This window comes from Syngnathus typhle, linkage group LG14 (assembly GCF_033458585.1).
Source record: "Syngnathus typhle isolate RoL2023-S1 ecotype Sweden linkage group LG14, RoL_Styp_1.0, whole genome shotgun sequence".
Lineage (NCBI taxonomy): Eukaryota > Metazoa > Chordata > Actinopteri > Syngnathiformes > Syngnathidae > Syngnathus > Syngnathus typhle.
Window position 1 is genome coordinate 7,493,563 of NC_083751.1, and position 16,339 is coordinate 7,509,901.

The 16,339-nt window shown below is 38.1% G+C and overlaps 1 protein-coding gene across 1 annotated transcript; it reads right to left on the reverse strand.

Annotated features, from left to right (window-relative positions):
• Nucleotides 1-11,681: 11,681 nt before the first annotated feature.
• Nucleotides 11,682-16,339, reverse strand: LOC133167436 (hydroxylysine kinase-like). Its single transcript, XM_061298243.1, has 5 exons — nt 16,237-16,339; nt 14,490-14,794; nt 14,198-14,340; nt 12,912-13,092; nt 11,682-12,559 (listed from the first exon to the last, which is right to left on the reverse strand). The coding sequence occupies exons 2-5, from the start codon at nt 14,788-14,790 to the stop codon at nt 12,111-12,113; spliced, it is 1,074 nt and encodes a 357-aa protein (XP_061154227.1). The 5' UTR covers nt 14,791-14,794; nt 16,237-16,339; the 3' UTR covers nt 11,682-12,110.

Here is a 16,339-nt window from a genome sequence, read left to right on the forward strand (position 1 = left end):
AAAACATGATATATAGTATTGTTCCCTCAAAGCATCAAAGTACGTATGCAGCCCATAATCGAAAAAGCACATTTTGCTATGAAGATGCACGCATTGGCTGGTTGAAAAGCTTTGCTGATTATTCATACATTGGGTTAGAGAGGTTGTAACCAACTCTCCAACATGAGTAATCACTTCATACTGAAGTGATTGAGATGGAGAAGGAGGACATGGCCTCTGTTTCTTTTCTCCTATTTTTGATCAAACATTTCACTATCTATCTATCTATCTATCTATCTATCTATCTATCTATCTATCTATCTATCTATCTATCTATCTATCTATCTATCTATCTATCTATCTATCTATCTATCTATCTATCTATCTATCTATCTATCTATCTATCTATCTATCTATCTATCTATCTATCTATCTATCTATCTATCTATCTATCTATCTATCTATCTATCGAACAAGCATTCGCACTCACACTCACACCTAGGGGCAATTTGGAGTGCTCAATCGGCCTACCGAGCATGTTTTTGGGATATGGGAGGGAACCAAAGTTCCCGTGGAAAACCCACACGGGCACGGGGAGAACATGCAAACTCCACACAGGGGAGGGTCAAAGAATTGAATCCGCACCCTCTGACCTGCGAGGCAGACGTGCTAAAATTGCTGTACCTTTAGTCATAATTCCTTTATCTCCAATTAAAAATAAAAATAATTTGTAGTGATACAAAAGAGTGAAATGCCATCTTTTATTGGAGGTTATGCACAAGTAGATTTCATTGTCTGTGACCTCCTGTGCATGTTATTGCCTTGGGGTAGCCAGGCAACCATCTGTGACTTCAATTAGTTATTCACATGATACATGTGAGTGAAACCTTCAACATATTTTCTACAAAACACTGGGGTGCACTCTTACAGAGTGTGTGATAGTTATCGATTGTGTTTTGTGTACTGTATTTGTACAGACATGCTTTAGAATGTGTACTGAAAGCACAGCAAGTTTTCATGCTCGACCGATACATTGTCTCAAGAGGAATGTTTTTGTAGAACAAGAACCTTCACTGTATATAGAGATAATTGCGGATATCCATTGAGTTGAGTAAATATGTTTTTCTATATAGTGGATACTGTGTGTGACGCAGTTTGCATTTCAAGTGATTATTTGAAAACGTACGTATTTTCAAAATAAAAACTAAAAAGCAGGCGGCTCGGTGACGCACTGAATAATATCTTTTGACAATATTGTGTCAATGTAATAGTTTCTTTTCTTGTAAACTCCGACTATGTAATCTTTGTTTGTAGAGGGTGCTTTCTCCAAAAATGATCATACATATATCACAATCACAACCATCATTGTGTCACTATGATATTTATGCAAATTCGAGGAATATGCTGCTCGTTTTTTTTTCGGTCATTGTCTACCTGTGTGAAATGAATGCCGTGTCAGCGTGTTCGATTTAAATGCAGTCTTTAGGGACCAAATTGTGACCATCTGAACGGGCGTAAGAATGATTATGCCAAGGAAGAAAATCATGTAATACGGCCTAATAGTGTTTTCTCCATGATTAAGCATCTGCGTTCATATCCAAGAACCGGAAAAAAAGCTCGAAGGGTGTCAACATGACAGAAAGTTGACTTACAGGAGGATATTATTGTGTCAGTCTGCAACAGTCTAAAAAGGCTTAGCTCAAATGGGTTTTCACATTCATTATAAGCTATACCTCTGTGACATTTTCTCTCTCTCTTTCTCTCAATAACAAGTGATTGTCACATCTTATCTTAAACCCTGAAATAGTCTTTTCAACTGAGGTCATTAGAGAGTTAAATCACCGTCCATGCAACCCCTTGACTTACTCCATGCGCTCTCATTTCATAAATTGCAATCCAAACCACATCTACAAAACCGACAAGGGCATCAACATTAACATCCAGTCAGGCGGTTAATGTATCAACAGTGTCCTCTGGTGGTGACTTTGAAATGAGAGAACGTCCAGTTTGTTAGTTGACACAGTCCAACTGTGTCACATTTGTGCTGCACGGCCAGGATGCCTTGACATCTGCCAAACACAATTGTGGCCAGCTGTCTGGGTAGGTAGCGGTAAATTGCGAGATACTCGTCAATATGGATGCTCCGGGAGAGAATTTGCAACAATTCGTCCATCAAGGAGACAACGTGTCACCTCAGTTTTTAAAAAATCATACCAGATGGACTATTAAACTGTAGAATACTCTTTTATGAGACTATCTTCTCTCTCTTACTGCATGCTTTCTAGGAAAATGCACCCTAAGTATGATTTAGTACCCAGTGTAACATTTACAAAGGGTTATAAACAGTCATGTATTCATAATACATGTGCTTATGTGTAGCCATGGTGATCATATTTTGTATTTTTGTTGCTACGCAGAATTGTCAGACTGTTTCTATTTGTGGGCGTGTTGTCTTATGTAAAAAGTCGTCAAAACGTCCTTGCATCTGCATTAATCTCTGTCACCCTCAAAGTTCAAAGAAAACTGTGGGAAGAGCAGAGCAGACAAGTGTGTGATCCCACTCTATTGATGACTAGATGGGTAGATAAAAAGATTCACTTCATTAATTTTAATAAAAAGATTAATCATGAAAATTCAATTATTGCTATCGTGTGACTTTAGTGAAAAAAAGGTTTTAATGCAGGGAAAAAGTTGTTATTTGCATGACCACCTTTGGTGCAGTTTATTGGTTAAAACTAAAAGCAACCCTTTGTTTAAAATTACATTGAGTTACCCTAAATTTAGTGATCTGAGGTTTATACAATTACCATGTTTAGAGTTAGAAATACCATGTTTACCCTTTTAGTATGGGCCGTGCTCATTAAAAAACATTTTTTTTGCACTTTCTAGGTCATATAAATATGTGTAAAATGGTAAAACGCAGCTGATAATATTGTCTGTGCGCTCCCCTTCAACCTTCCAAAACACAAACACACACATATGGGAAAATGAAACTTCAAATGTGCTTCATAAACCAGTTCTTGTATCTTTGACTCCTTTGGATAACACTGTTGTTTTAAATAAAGAAATTCAGTAAAGTCAGCCAAATGTTGAACAAAAAGTGCCATCTTTGGGAGACAAAAATACAATAAGGTTCATGAAGCAAATTTGAAGCTTCATTCCCCATCACTACTTTAACTGGCAAATTAAATGACAAATAATATAATTCGGCAAATTAAATGACAAAGAATAAAATTTGGCAGTTAAAACTACCTATGGTGGACAACAATTTCAAGGACACGTGCAAAATTTGCCGTATTTTCCAGACTATAAGCCGCTACGTTTTGCACAAACTTTGAACCCTGCAGCTTCTGGTCCAGTGCGGCATAAGCCGATTTTTTATGACTTTTATGATATTGTATGATTTGTGCATATTTTCTTATACGCATAACTGGAAATTAAACATTAAAACACCTGCGGCTTTCATATGAACAAAACAGGATTTCACCGTAATTGTAGCTGGTGCGTCTTATATTTGGGTGCGGCTTATAGTCCAGAAATTACAGTTTACTGAAAGACTTGTTTTATCACGTAATGTACGTGGACAAAATAATGTAGAATGTAATGCGAAACGTATTATGCCTAATTAATTATACTCGAGTTGCAGAGCATTAAGTCACATACATGTTATGGGGTTTGAGGGTAGCACAAAAAGAAAGAAACACATTTTAAAAGACTTATAATGTAGTATGATATCTCAGTAGGTTTATCCTCTTATAATAAGAGTTTCCTTATTCTGCTACATTTTCTGAGTGATTCTGATGAGGACACCAAAGACACTTGTTGTGCTTTTAATAACTGTAACCACTGCAATATTATTGCATTTATCCAGCAGTGTCTTTTTGTTTATCAGCTGCATCAGAGATAAACCCAGCAGCTGGTCCCTCCCATCTCCCGCTACTCATTTGCTCATATCTCCCTTACTCGCTCTATCTGCCTCGCTTTCAGCCCATCTCTCATTCTGACAGGCGTGACATAGAAGCAGTAAGCCTCACTTCTCTGCACTTGCTGTGCTACCAGGTGGCTTTTCACCGCACCTCTGCTTCAGGAGATAGGGGTGTTTGCATTATGTTCTTCAACCCACCTTGCACAGATCTAGATATTCTCATTAGAAGCCGTATTAAGAGCTTGACACTTTAGTCATATTTGACAACTAATGTAACGTGATGGGATACATTTGTGCTACGTGAGAGGGATTTGTTTGTGTTTTGTGAGAGGATTGGGGTGGCTTTTTATTTGGTCATGTGGAAGTGCCAATTTGCTGTTTTTAAAAGTAATGTATCAATCCACTTTCCTCAGCCAATACTATCAGGCAATTAGTGACTCAGCCTTGAAACACCAACATGTTGCTGCTACATTGGTGATGGAGGAAAGGCCACAAAGGTCATTTTGTAATTAAGACTCCTTCCCTCTGCTTTTATATTCTCTGCATAATCGGCTCCATCTGGGCTGAAATAATTGATTCTCCATTTATGCTAATGGTATGAATCTAGAGCATGGAGGTGCAAACACTCAGATGAGTTTTCTTTCAGGCGTGACATTTAAAATAGGATGAAGAAGGTGTTGCTTTCAGATAGCGGTGTGTTTTTAATCTTGTCAGAGGCAGGGACTCAGTTGGACTTGTACAAACCTAACCAGACATTCAACACAAACGCGACCCTCACGTGCATTGCATCATCCATGTCATCTTCACTTATTGTAGAGATAAATTAAATCACACAAATTTGTTGTTTCACAAGGCTTAATCCTTCTACCAAACAGGTAGAGAACAGAGTTGCTACTATACATAAATAGTAATACACTTTTTTTAAGAACAGTACAGAATATCATTTTGGAACTGTAAAACACTGCGCTGCCCACATTGTGTTTTCACTAATGAGCAGGGAGGAGATATGGTTGAAAATAGCAACCGGTGGCATGCTGAGGAGAGAACAACTAATATCGCTTGTGACAGTGACTGCAAGCTTGTTGGCTCAGATATAGATATAAGGTGTCAAACATCCTTAGGTGTGAGTTTTTTTTTAATTGGACTATTTGTCGATGACGTTCAAATTGTTATTTAAAATGGGAGCCGTACCCATCCATCTATTTCTTATAGAACTCACTGTTCAGCTGCTGAGGTCAGCTCTTTACACCCTAGACTGGTTACCACTCTTATTTACACCATCACTGAGTGGGTTTTGTGTTTAATTTTAAGCCCCCATTTGGTGAAAAGTGACAAATGAAGAATAATCTGTGAAAGCAACTTGTCTGTCTTTACATGTGCCCTGTTATTGACCAGGATGTTGTCCGCCCTTTGCCTGTTGTCCTTGGGATACGCTATAGCTCCTAAGAACCTTAAATAGTGTTAGAAAAATGTATATATATGTTATCATGCGTTCTCTAATCAATGCCTTACCGAAATATTACTGCATTATATGCTTGCTGTTTGGCCTTGCTGTTTTTATGATGTACCACGGAAGGACAGTTCCTTTCTAACAAAGACCACTTTGTTAGACAACATGCCTCATTGCTGTCCTGCACCCCAGATGAACCTCCAAGCGACCATTAAAGTCAGGGTTTCCTAACTATCTTGATCGTAGGATTAGGTTGGAATGTATATAACCAGTAATAAATAACTTAGTTTGTTGCATCCTACACAATGTCGTAAAACTTCCCTTGCTATGTTTTTACTTGAGGTCAAAGGTTTTCTCTTCTGCATACCAGTTACCTTACATTTACTTAACATTTGTTTTAGTGTTTAGGACAAGTTACTCATTGTTATTGCGTGTTAATTTACTAAGTAGATAAAGTCTAGCCAAGGTTTAGTTGCATTGTTCCACAGGAAAGCGGCAATTGAAGTTATCGATCTCGCTCGCGGACGACTCTGCCAACAAATGGAGAAGAACAGATGGACAAACTCTGCGGGGGTCACGGGCCGACAATGAAGTGCTAATTCACACCACACTACATTCCTTAGCTAATCAGCGTTGCTACAGACACAATCTCCCCTCCCTTTAGTGTAGCAACGCCTCTGTAACCAGGGCAACCAAAACATTAAATAGAGGAGCACGTGGAGGGAGAACTCAGAATTGATGGAGATTGTAACCGAGTTTCCTCTCTCTATCGTTCTCCTCGCGAGAAAAGACTTAATATTCTGTCTCACTTCTGGTTTGTTTGCTGTTGCTCTTCTCTTAATAATTATTCAGTCATTGAAATAAACCTGACAAATAGGATAAGTGGTGAAAAACTGATAGATGGATAGATGTTGCTAGGCAGAGGTTGTAGGGCACGCCAAGTAAAGATTGCTCAATCATAGTCACTGTGCTGCGTCCTTGGGGCGCCTGTCCAAACACGGGACGGAAAGGACGTTGGAGAGACAGCAGGAACAAATTCCAGGCAGACACAAAATAAGAAAATGAATGAATTAAATAAATAGCATGATACTGAGTGAGCTAACTTGAGAGTTTTTCAAGATATGAGCCGTGTTTTGGTTTTACCTTAAATAGATAAATAGACTGATACTAACAAACAATACAAACTGACGTAGACGGGTGAACAAATACCATTTAGTATGTGTCAGTATTCTAATCCTTCAAGCAATCAATATATAAATAGACAATAAAACCATTTCCACGGGCGTATATTTTGAATTATCTGTGAAGAACAAATAATAGTAATGAACCTTACTGAGCTACTTTTCTGGTTGTGAAATTCAAGATTTGAACACTGAAATTAATTGACAATGATGCACAAACTCATTCTTGAATTCTAAATGGATTGATTTTGCATGAGAATAATTTCTCTTTATTTAATATTAAATACACAAAGGAACAATGAACAAATTTGCTTTAGTCCTTTGCTTCTGGACAAACCAACCAAGATAAAACACACCCCTTCAAGAGTCTAGTCAAGAAAACATAGACCTTGGACCATTGTCCTCTCAGTCATGTTTGACCCAGAGAATGACCCTGGCACAATGGCGACATGGTAAAAGATGTAGACACTGGCAGAAATGGCTCGCTGTATTATTCCCCACGTCATTCATACACTGCATGCATCAATGATGTCAACTAGTCAATACATTTCCCTGACGCACATCATTCATAGCCACGCCTCATTGACGCATATTGCTCTCAGCTACTCCTTACCATGATCAACGCTCATTGTTCCTCACCTGTTCCTACTCACCCGGTCACCAAGACGCCTACTTAAGCGTAACTCTCCAGCTACGCAGTTCTTAGTTTGTCTGTGCTGCTACCCAGTCCTGCTCACTAGCTGTTCCCCAAATTGACTCCTGGAATTTAAAGGTGGGATTGAAATTTGAGACATGTCCCAAAGCCATACAGCTTGTTGGAAGGAATCATCAATCCATCCGTGATCTGTACCGCTTATCCTCATTACCCGTGATTGTCTGTACGTTCGTCAAGTTTATGCAGGAATGAAAGCCTTAAAGAGAGACTTTTATAAATGGTTTCGCTTGTATAGTTTTAGACTAGCAGGATACATGTCACCCCTTCGAGAGGAAATTGCCGGTCTGTTTCCCATGCAAGCAAACTGCTGAGAAGTGGATTTGATGGGCCCAATTTAATGCTCCATTATGCAAATTGATCATCTCAATTGACTGGCACGTCGGTAATAGGATGAGCTGACCGGGTGCTTGAGGTTTTGGGAAATTTACTAAAGCAAAATCCCATGCAGCTGCTGAAAAGAAACAAAGTGAGACAAACTCCAAGAAGAAGCTAATCGAGTTGGCACCAGTGAGCTGTGACAGAGATAAGTGACAGCCTGTTAATGACATTTTTAGTGACCTCTTTACCGAATGCTCACTTTTAAAAGTCACCCGTCTTTTCTCTCGGAGAGACTGGGAGGTAGGATTTAAAAGCAAAATTTACGTAATGACTTTTTTGCAACAGCAGGTCTGCACTTTCTGCTGGGATTTTGAGCCAATGGAGGGAAAAAAAAGGATGGATATTGGTTATCATTTCAATCTTGTGTGTGCATATATTCAACAAATTGTGTGCTACAGTGGACACAAATGTTCTTACAGCAGATGTCCTATCTTGAACGTGAGATATTCAGTGTCAGATTGTGAATCGAGTTTCTGAATGAACTGAAACTCATTTTCGGAAAGTCAAGGAATGGGCAAATTAATTCCCTCTAACTAATTGCATTGATTGGTCATTCCTGGCACCATCTAATCCAGGATTATGATGATGCATTAACAGCCGTGACCGACTGTTTACAAGGCATTTATTAGCCGCTGTCAACATAACGAGACAAATTCCACCTATCCCATTAATCACCCTATTGCCAGGACTGTGTCACTGGCGGGAGCAGACCCTGGTGACAAATAGAGCAGGCTGCAAGGAAGCTGCTTTCCATTTACCTGCATTAGCCACTGCTATATTGGAATCTAAACAGCTTCTCTGAAAAATGTAGCAGTAAGGGGAAGGGGGGATGAGATAAATCAACTTAGAGGACCCTACCTATAGTGAAGGGAGGTGGAAAATGTGTACAGTGCAGCCTGAAAATCTGTTTAATTAAAGCAATCAAAAGGGAAAATGTGTGTAAAACCGAAACCAAACTATTCAGGTGGTAATTTCTTCATGGGCCAAGGTCAATGTGACATCCTGAAGTCTCCAAAAGCATTTTTGATTAAGTCACCCAAACTAATGCGAAAGGTAACACTTTTTGCACAGTGCTGCCTGAAAAGACATTTAAAGCAATAAAAAGTGAAAATGAGTGTAAAACCGAAACCAAACGCTTGATGAGGTAATTTTTTCATGTGCCGAGGTCAATTTGGCATCCAGAATTCTCCAAAAGCATTTTTGACTTGCTAAGCAAAAAAAAAAAAACCTCAAATGTCACGAAAAGCAGACTGTGTGAAAACACAGTAAATTGAATCCAGGTTGCAAAATTGCTTTCTGTATATTGTTTATTGTCAGTCGAGCTGCTCCTTGATGTCGCGCCGTATGTCAATACCTCATCAACGGCTCGGCGAGTACACAGCAATAGAACACACTGTGTCGTGTCGATAATGATCACCAACAAAATGGATAGATGATGTTTGATATGTTCTAAGTCTACCGCTCTGCAGCATAAATGACCCTGTGACCTTAATCCAACTGAAGCATTTTAGTTTCGATTTTGGACTCCACTTTTGTATGCTAATTGTTCTGCTTTATCTTTTTTGTTAGCTACGGATTCTGCTATTGACCAAGTCACTCTGATATAAAAGATTCAGAGGTTTTATTTCCTGACCAAAGAAACTAAATATCTACTGTTATTCTGGCTGGTGGTGGTAAATGAACATTGACTTTGTTTTCCTCAGCCTTGTCATTTAGCTCAGGATTTGTGCCATTTAAAAAGGTGATTTGTGCCAATTAAATGAAAGTCTACAAGTTACACCTAACGAAAGCATTCAAGAATCGAGACTGGAGAACATTACGATGATCTTTTTCCAATCCACAGATTACTTCTTCAGCAGCAACTGCCACTCACTTGTTAGAATTTGCTGATCTTAGCCTAAAATCATAATGACTAAGTCCATCTTGCATGACAGGATTACCAAATACTGGCTTTCACACCGGACTCTTCACTTTTATACTTTGTAAACTGTGTTTTCTTTGCACAAAGCACGTTCTTTCTCCCTTTGGTCTCCCAAATGGATGTGCTTTTGCGATAAGGACTGGATGAGAGGAGCAGAGATATGGCACAATGCAGCTGTGCATCTGCCAGAGCAAGCTGTTTCACTGTGCACTTGTCTGCTCTACAGAACGCCGATGGGGTTGACGAACACGTTGCAGTTTGCCTATCACATCCAGGGAATGTGTCCTGAGTGTCCTCTAAAAAACAAAAAAACGTGCGTGATAGTAGAGAGTTGTATTTAAAGCCTGTACTCACATGTTTTTTTTGTTTGATTTTTTTTTTACAAATGAGTCCACACGAGCACAGCGTACAATGGGGAGAAGTTTCATTGACTACATGTTCACATTTTTGCAGTGCAAAATACCTTGAATGGCTTTTCATTTGCATCATCTTCATGTGTCCATCTCAGGTTGTTGTCATAGCGACAGTGAGCCCAAATTTAGCTCTTGCCACAGCAGTACAGGTAGTTTGCATTATTGGGGGTGAGTCACACTATTAATGAACAACGCTAGCCTTAGCTTAAGACAGCTATGTAGGTCAAATGACAGAGCAGGAAGTCATCTAAAGGATGCCTTTTGTATGCACTTAAGCAGATTGGTGTTTGTATGAGCTATGACACCAATTTGCTTTGATAGTGTGAAGAATGAAGGTGTAAGAGTCATTTGCTATAACAGAAGGAGGCCGTCATAAAATGTGCCTCCCTCGCTTCACATATACCATCTTTGCGAGACCCCCTCGTGTCCCAATAAACCTTGTGCAGGCCTCATAAATCTAGTGCACATTCGCCTAAAAGATACATGATGATTAAAACAATCTTGGATTTTAAAATCCTGTTCATCTTGAGTCCACTTAATGAAAAAGAACCACCATGTTCAAGACATATGTCTGGCCAATGTTATTTGACACCAAATGGAGCACCAAAAATAAGAATTTGTTCCTGTCCTGTGAAACGAGCAGGTGCAAAAGTGATAAAAACTTGCTTGTCAAAGCCAAACTAATTCAGCAGTTTGAAAACAAAACTGCATACTCGGCACCTTAAGCGGTCATAATATAAACGTTCTGGTCTTTGTAGCTGGAGCTCAGAGGGAGGCAGCTTGTAGTGTTTCTTCACAAGCTCTGCTGCCTGACACAAAGTGAGGTTGGCATCTGTCACTGATATTTTGCTGAAAACAAAACAGCTTGTGGTGAAGGCAATAATACGATTATTTGTTTGAAGTAACATGGGTTGCCAGTGTCCAGGGCAAGTCAAATATTTTCACCCTCAATTCGGTATACCTGTATGACTCCCGAGTGGCTAGTCTAATATTCTTAAAGCATCTTTACATGCACTGAATCACAGATAACAATGCAAAGAGTAGGATTCAAATGATGGAGGTGAAATGCTATGAATTAGTTGTGCATATATTCTTAATGGTCCAAACAATCAAAATTAAGTTAAAATTATATTTTTAAAAATTGCAAAATTGTGTGGAATTTTTTTTTGTTCTGCAAGTCAATTTAATTTTGGACAGAAGAGCCTTAATTAATTTGAGAAGTTACTCAAAGTTGAAAAATGCAACTTAAAAATTGAAATAATTTTTGGAAATGTCCAAAACGTTTCAATCCAAAATGTGTGAAGGTATTTGTTGCCACTACCCACACAACATGCTGAGAAACAACAGAAGGCTGCTTTTCACATTCATACCCACATGACGAAGTCGCTCCTTTCCTTCATTTAAACACAAGAGGGCAGTATTTCTCCAATTTCAATCCAAAACTACAGCAGCAAAAAGTGAGACCCTAATTAAACATTTTCAATTAATGTTTGCTCTATTTAGTCCACCTTAAACATTGTTCAGCCAGAAGATATATTTCTCTCACATTATCTCATATTTAATTAATGGAATGTTCTGTCACAGTGCACATTTTATCCTCAAAGAAACACTCTCTCTACATGGTGAGTTCCTTTGTTCCATTACATTGAAGATTGTGTGATAGCTAAGAGGGTTAAAAAATGCAATGTGTGCAAATGCAAAGAAACTTTTTACCACACCTACATTAAGAAGTTTTGAACTTTTATTTTTCACTATTCCCATTTACACAGAGTCAATGTGAGGTTAGTTTTGCTGTTTTCAGTACTAATGACAAATATCTTTCATAAATCTATCTTGACATAAATGGATTTATTGTGAGTAACAACATTGATACAAAAAAGGCTATATTTCTCAAAATTTCAACAATATATTCAAACAGATGCAGCTGTTATCACTGAATGCACAAAAGTTACACTCATGTTAAATATGCAAACTGCCGGTTTGCATATTTCAATCCTCCTTGATTTTATTGTGTGTGTCTGTGTCATATACTACCATCATGAGTGGTATAATGCAATACAAAACTGTGGAAACCATATAACAAATGTCCTGCTACAACAACTCTGAATGTCAGTCATAAAACAAGCCTTCATTTATATTATTTACTTCTTACTTTAAGTCATTGAATTGAGTAGCAGCGTCAGTGTGGAACCACACCTTCTCCACCTGCTCCTTCCCTACCTCATAAAGTTTGCGTATAATCAAAGAGTTACTCTTGGATAAACGCAACAAATATTCCTTATTTTCAGGGTAGCACTCTGATATGGACAAACACAACACTAAGTCTTGACAGAAGCGACAAAGGACGAGCCAAAACAGGCAGTCCCGCTCTGCATCATTGAGGGCATAGACGCTTTCCCAGCCTGCTAGAACATATCCACCTACCTCGATGGGGTTGGGGTGCAAATGCATCATATACATGATGTTGATGGCAAGCTCATAAACAGCGTAACCAAGATTAATATCACCAAAATCAATAATACCAGAAACCCTGTAGCCTCTGCTCTCATCAGCTTGTACAAGCACATTGAGATCGTTTAAGTCCCCATGAATGAGGCCTGAGGAACAACACACACAAAGCAGGATATAAACACTCGATATCTACCAAATATGACATTTGAGATATTTTTTTTAATAAAATAAAGCCTGGACAAAGACTATTAGACACATGTTGAATGTGTTAAGTTGGAAAGCCATGAATAAGACTTAGTTACAATAACATCAAACAGGCTAAAGGCTAAATTACCAGACAGGTTCTGTCAAACTTCTACTATCCCATAATAATAATAATAATAATAATAATAATAATAATAATAATAATAATAATAATAATAATAATAATAATAATAATAATAATAATAATAATAATAATAATAATAATAATAATAATAATAATAGCATCATACTTACATTTGCGGAAACTGGGGTATTTGCAGGTGACATTAGTTTTGTACTTATGGAGGATGAACTGAACAATCTCCTGGAGAGGGTCTCCATCTAGTACATGCATGTAATTCTCCAAAATGGGAACATTTGACAGACTCCATTTGAAATTGTCCCTCTGCAACTTGCTAAGTTGAGAATGATTCAGCTAAGAACAAAATGGAGAAAACAATTGTGTATTTTTGTATTAGTTTTCTCAAAGAAAGGAGAAATTGTAGAATGGCACTCCAACAGGAAAGACACTGCAAGCTAGTGAAACTACAGAATGGAATGTACTTGCTTACAAAAAGCAGAGATGTTACTGGACCGGTTAGAAACAATCTCCTTCCAAGTCGTAAAGGGCACAAAGAGTTGGTAGGAAGATTGCGAAAGAAAAATCTAGACTACAAGTATGCAGAAAATAACTTATGAATGGAAGAGGGTGGCTTCTTTTTTTGTCTTTGGCTTTCCTGTTCTGTAACATCTTATCAGTATGATTCTCTGAATACCATGTCCATGTCATGAGACAAGAGGTTTCTCATAAACTTTTACCCAATACTCCCTTGGATGCAGTTTGTATTGAGATGCAACAAAAACAACAGCATAAGGCAATAATTGTATTATGTAGCAGCGTTGGCATCCTGCAACACTGCATATGCAGTAGAATTTTGTTTAAAGTATGAAAATTCAAAATACTATTTTGGACACTTCTAAATCAAATCACATCTGTCCAACCCATCGATTAAAAGTCAGTCAAGTAAAAATGCAAAATAAAAGTGTGACCCCGAGGGGCTAAGCATTGCCAGAGCTAAAGGGGGGGCCACGAGGGCAAACCCCGCCCAAATATGCCTGGAATATGCCTATTTTCCAAAGTTTCAGTGAATTATTTTCTACATTTCTGCTTGTCCCCCGTAAAGAACATAGAGTGAATTTTTTTCACATCGTTTTGCAAAGACTTTTTGGGTTTGCAAAAAAAAAAAAAAAATTTTTTGGTGGACCCCCTGAGATATCCTTGCAACCCCCCACAGCCCCCTCCAAAGAAATTATTCTATCTCTACCATTAGGCCTAGGGGAACTACACATTCTACTTTATTGTGTTGTTATTTGCCACTTTTTTAAAAAAAGTATATAAAAGTAGAAGCAATTTGAATGAAGTTGTGTTGGGTGTCATAAAATATTCATAAGCAGTCAGGTGGGCAGTTAAATAAAATAAGACAAAAAACCCTTCCCTTTTAGTAGTATAAAACAACAATGCAAATGGTTTACACTTGTACCTCTCTGAGGACGTTGTCCACTCTGGCTGCAGTCTGGCCGACTTCATACAAAAGACGTGGTGAGATAGGAGCTTTGGAGATAGGGATTCCAGGCAAATAAGTCAACAGACGCACCAGGTACTTCTGTAAACCATACCCGCAATCTGTCAAAAGTAACAAACCAACAATTAACGTTTCAGTTGTCTCTTAAATTACTATTGACAAAATTCCGTTTTTTTCTGTTTTAAAAAAAATTAAAATAAAAAATCCCCCCCATTATATCAACGTGTGCATAGTGACACTGGTCTCTTACCAATGTCTATCAGGGTCATGTCCTGTCCAGTGGTTGTTTTCAGAGTTGTTTGAGTCAGAAGTCCATTCTCATGCAGGAAATTCATGGCATAAGTCTGTAGTTCAAACAGGACGGGGTCTTTACTGTCCTCTGAATTGCTAATCTTCAAAATGTACTCGCCACCTTTGACTGTTGCGATATAAATGTTCTGGTCGTCAAATGAGGGCAGATGGTGCATTTCAGAGGGAGTCAGTTTGTAGTGTTTCTTCACGAGCTCTGTTGCCTGGGACAGGTTGAGCCGGGGTGCGGTATTTGTTGACATTTTGCTGAAAGACAACACAATACCTAATGATAATGCATATTTGTCATATTGCTGATCTTCGTTGCCCATTCATACGCTGGTTGGATCCAGATGTTTTTGGATGATGAGACACTTTCATGTGTAACATTTGACCTAGGGTGATCAAAATGCTATGCAAATTAGCTTAAAGTACTAATAAACGGCAATTGAAAACAAATACCGTATTTTCCGCCCTATAAGGCGCACCTAAAAACCTAAGATTTTCTCAAAAACCAACAGTGCGCCTTATAGTCCGGTGCGCCTTATATATGGACCAAATTCCTAAATTTAAACTGGCCCAAAGCATTGTGTCATGAAATCAATCATAAATGGCCCGCTGAAGACTATGAATCATGAATCAAAAAGACTATGGATCATTATTTTATGATTATAAAGTAATTTGTTCCGTCTGAAGTTGAAATAAAAAACATAAAATGGAGAATGATTTGATTTGGATTAAAAATCTGACATGATGCATTAATGGTGCGCCTTATAGTCCGGTGCGCCTTATATAGGGATAAAGTTTTAAAATGGGCCATTCATTGAAGGTGCGCCTTATAGTCCGGTGCGCCTTATAGGCCGGAAAATACGGTACATGAAAAACCAGGAGTGAAATTTTATAACTGACTCCATGATCTGGACCATTTGTAAAATAACTTTGAGTGAAAAGTAACTTTATGAAGTAAAAGATATGATATTGACTAAAGTTATTGAATGCCAAAATGTGGTTCTGCAGAGTAAAGGACTCAATTAGAAAACAGCTTTGCTGAACTGCTCTACTTTTCTATGCTTTGCTTCTGGATGCTGTTAGCTGTTTTGTTGGAAAATGTTTTTTATGTGTTGTGTCTTATGCGTGACCGTGAATAAGATAAGCGATATTGAAAATGGATGGATGGATGTTGTGTCTTTGATTGTGTGAAACACATAACCTTGTGTATGAAATTTACTAGAAAATTTAAGCCGCCTTACCTTGTCTGACTGTGAGCAGAATATTGCACATTACAGTGTAAATCTCACAATTAATTTTGACAGTACTATCAAAACACCAGTGAACCAGCTTGATTAACACGCATGACTAGGATATGAATAAGATATGTTCACCTCGATGCTGTTACTATCCGCTTTGTATCTGAACCTGTTCTTTTCCTTATTGGTAATTTTCTCTTCTCGTACTGTGGTTCTTCTGTCCAAAGAGTGAGATTCAAGAAAACTGAAAAATTTATGAGCAATTAATATTTTTTAAAGACTCAATATTCCCATGCATATGGCTTTTAGTTTACCTTTTATAGTCTCAACTGTAGTTTGGATTTTCAAAACTTAAAAACACTGTAACGGAATATCTCTAACCGCACAAGAGGAGTACAAATGTCACTTAAAAATATAAAAATAGTAATTGTATATTTAAATATTGCAAAGTTTTCAACTTACCTCAGATTGTGCAAGAGTGTGGAGGAAGGGGTGTGTTGCGTATGTCAGGTGCCAACTCTGTGTAATGAGCGAGCTGTGCAAGTGAGGATAATTGACTTTGAAC

Excerpts from the sequence above, each read along its gene's own strand:
- LOC133167436 (XM_061298243.1), bottom strand. The coding sequence starts at position 14,790 with ATGTCAACAAATACCGCACCCCGGCTCAACCTGTCCCAGGCAACAGAG. Across the intron at positions 14,341-14,489 it reads CATGACCCTGATAGACATTG|ATTGCGGGTATGGTTTACAG; the intron begins GTAAGAGACCAG and ends TACTTTTGACAG. Across the intron at positions 13,093-14,197 it reads TGGACAACGTCCTCAGAGAG|CTGAATCATTCTCAACTTAG; the intron begins GTACAAGTGTAA and ends TTTTGTTCTTAG.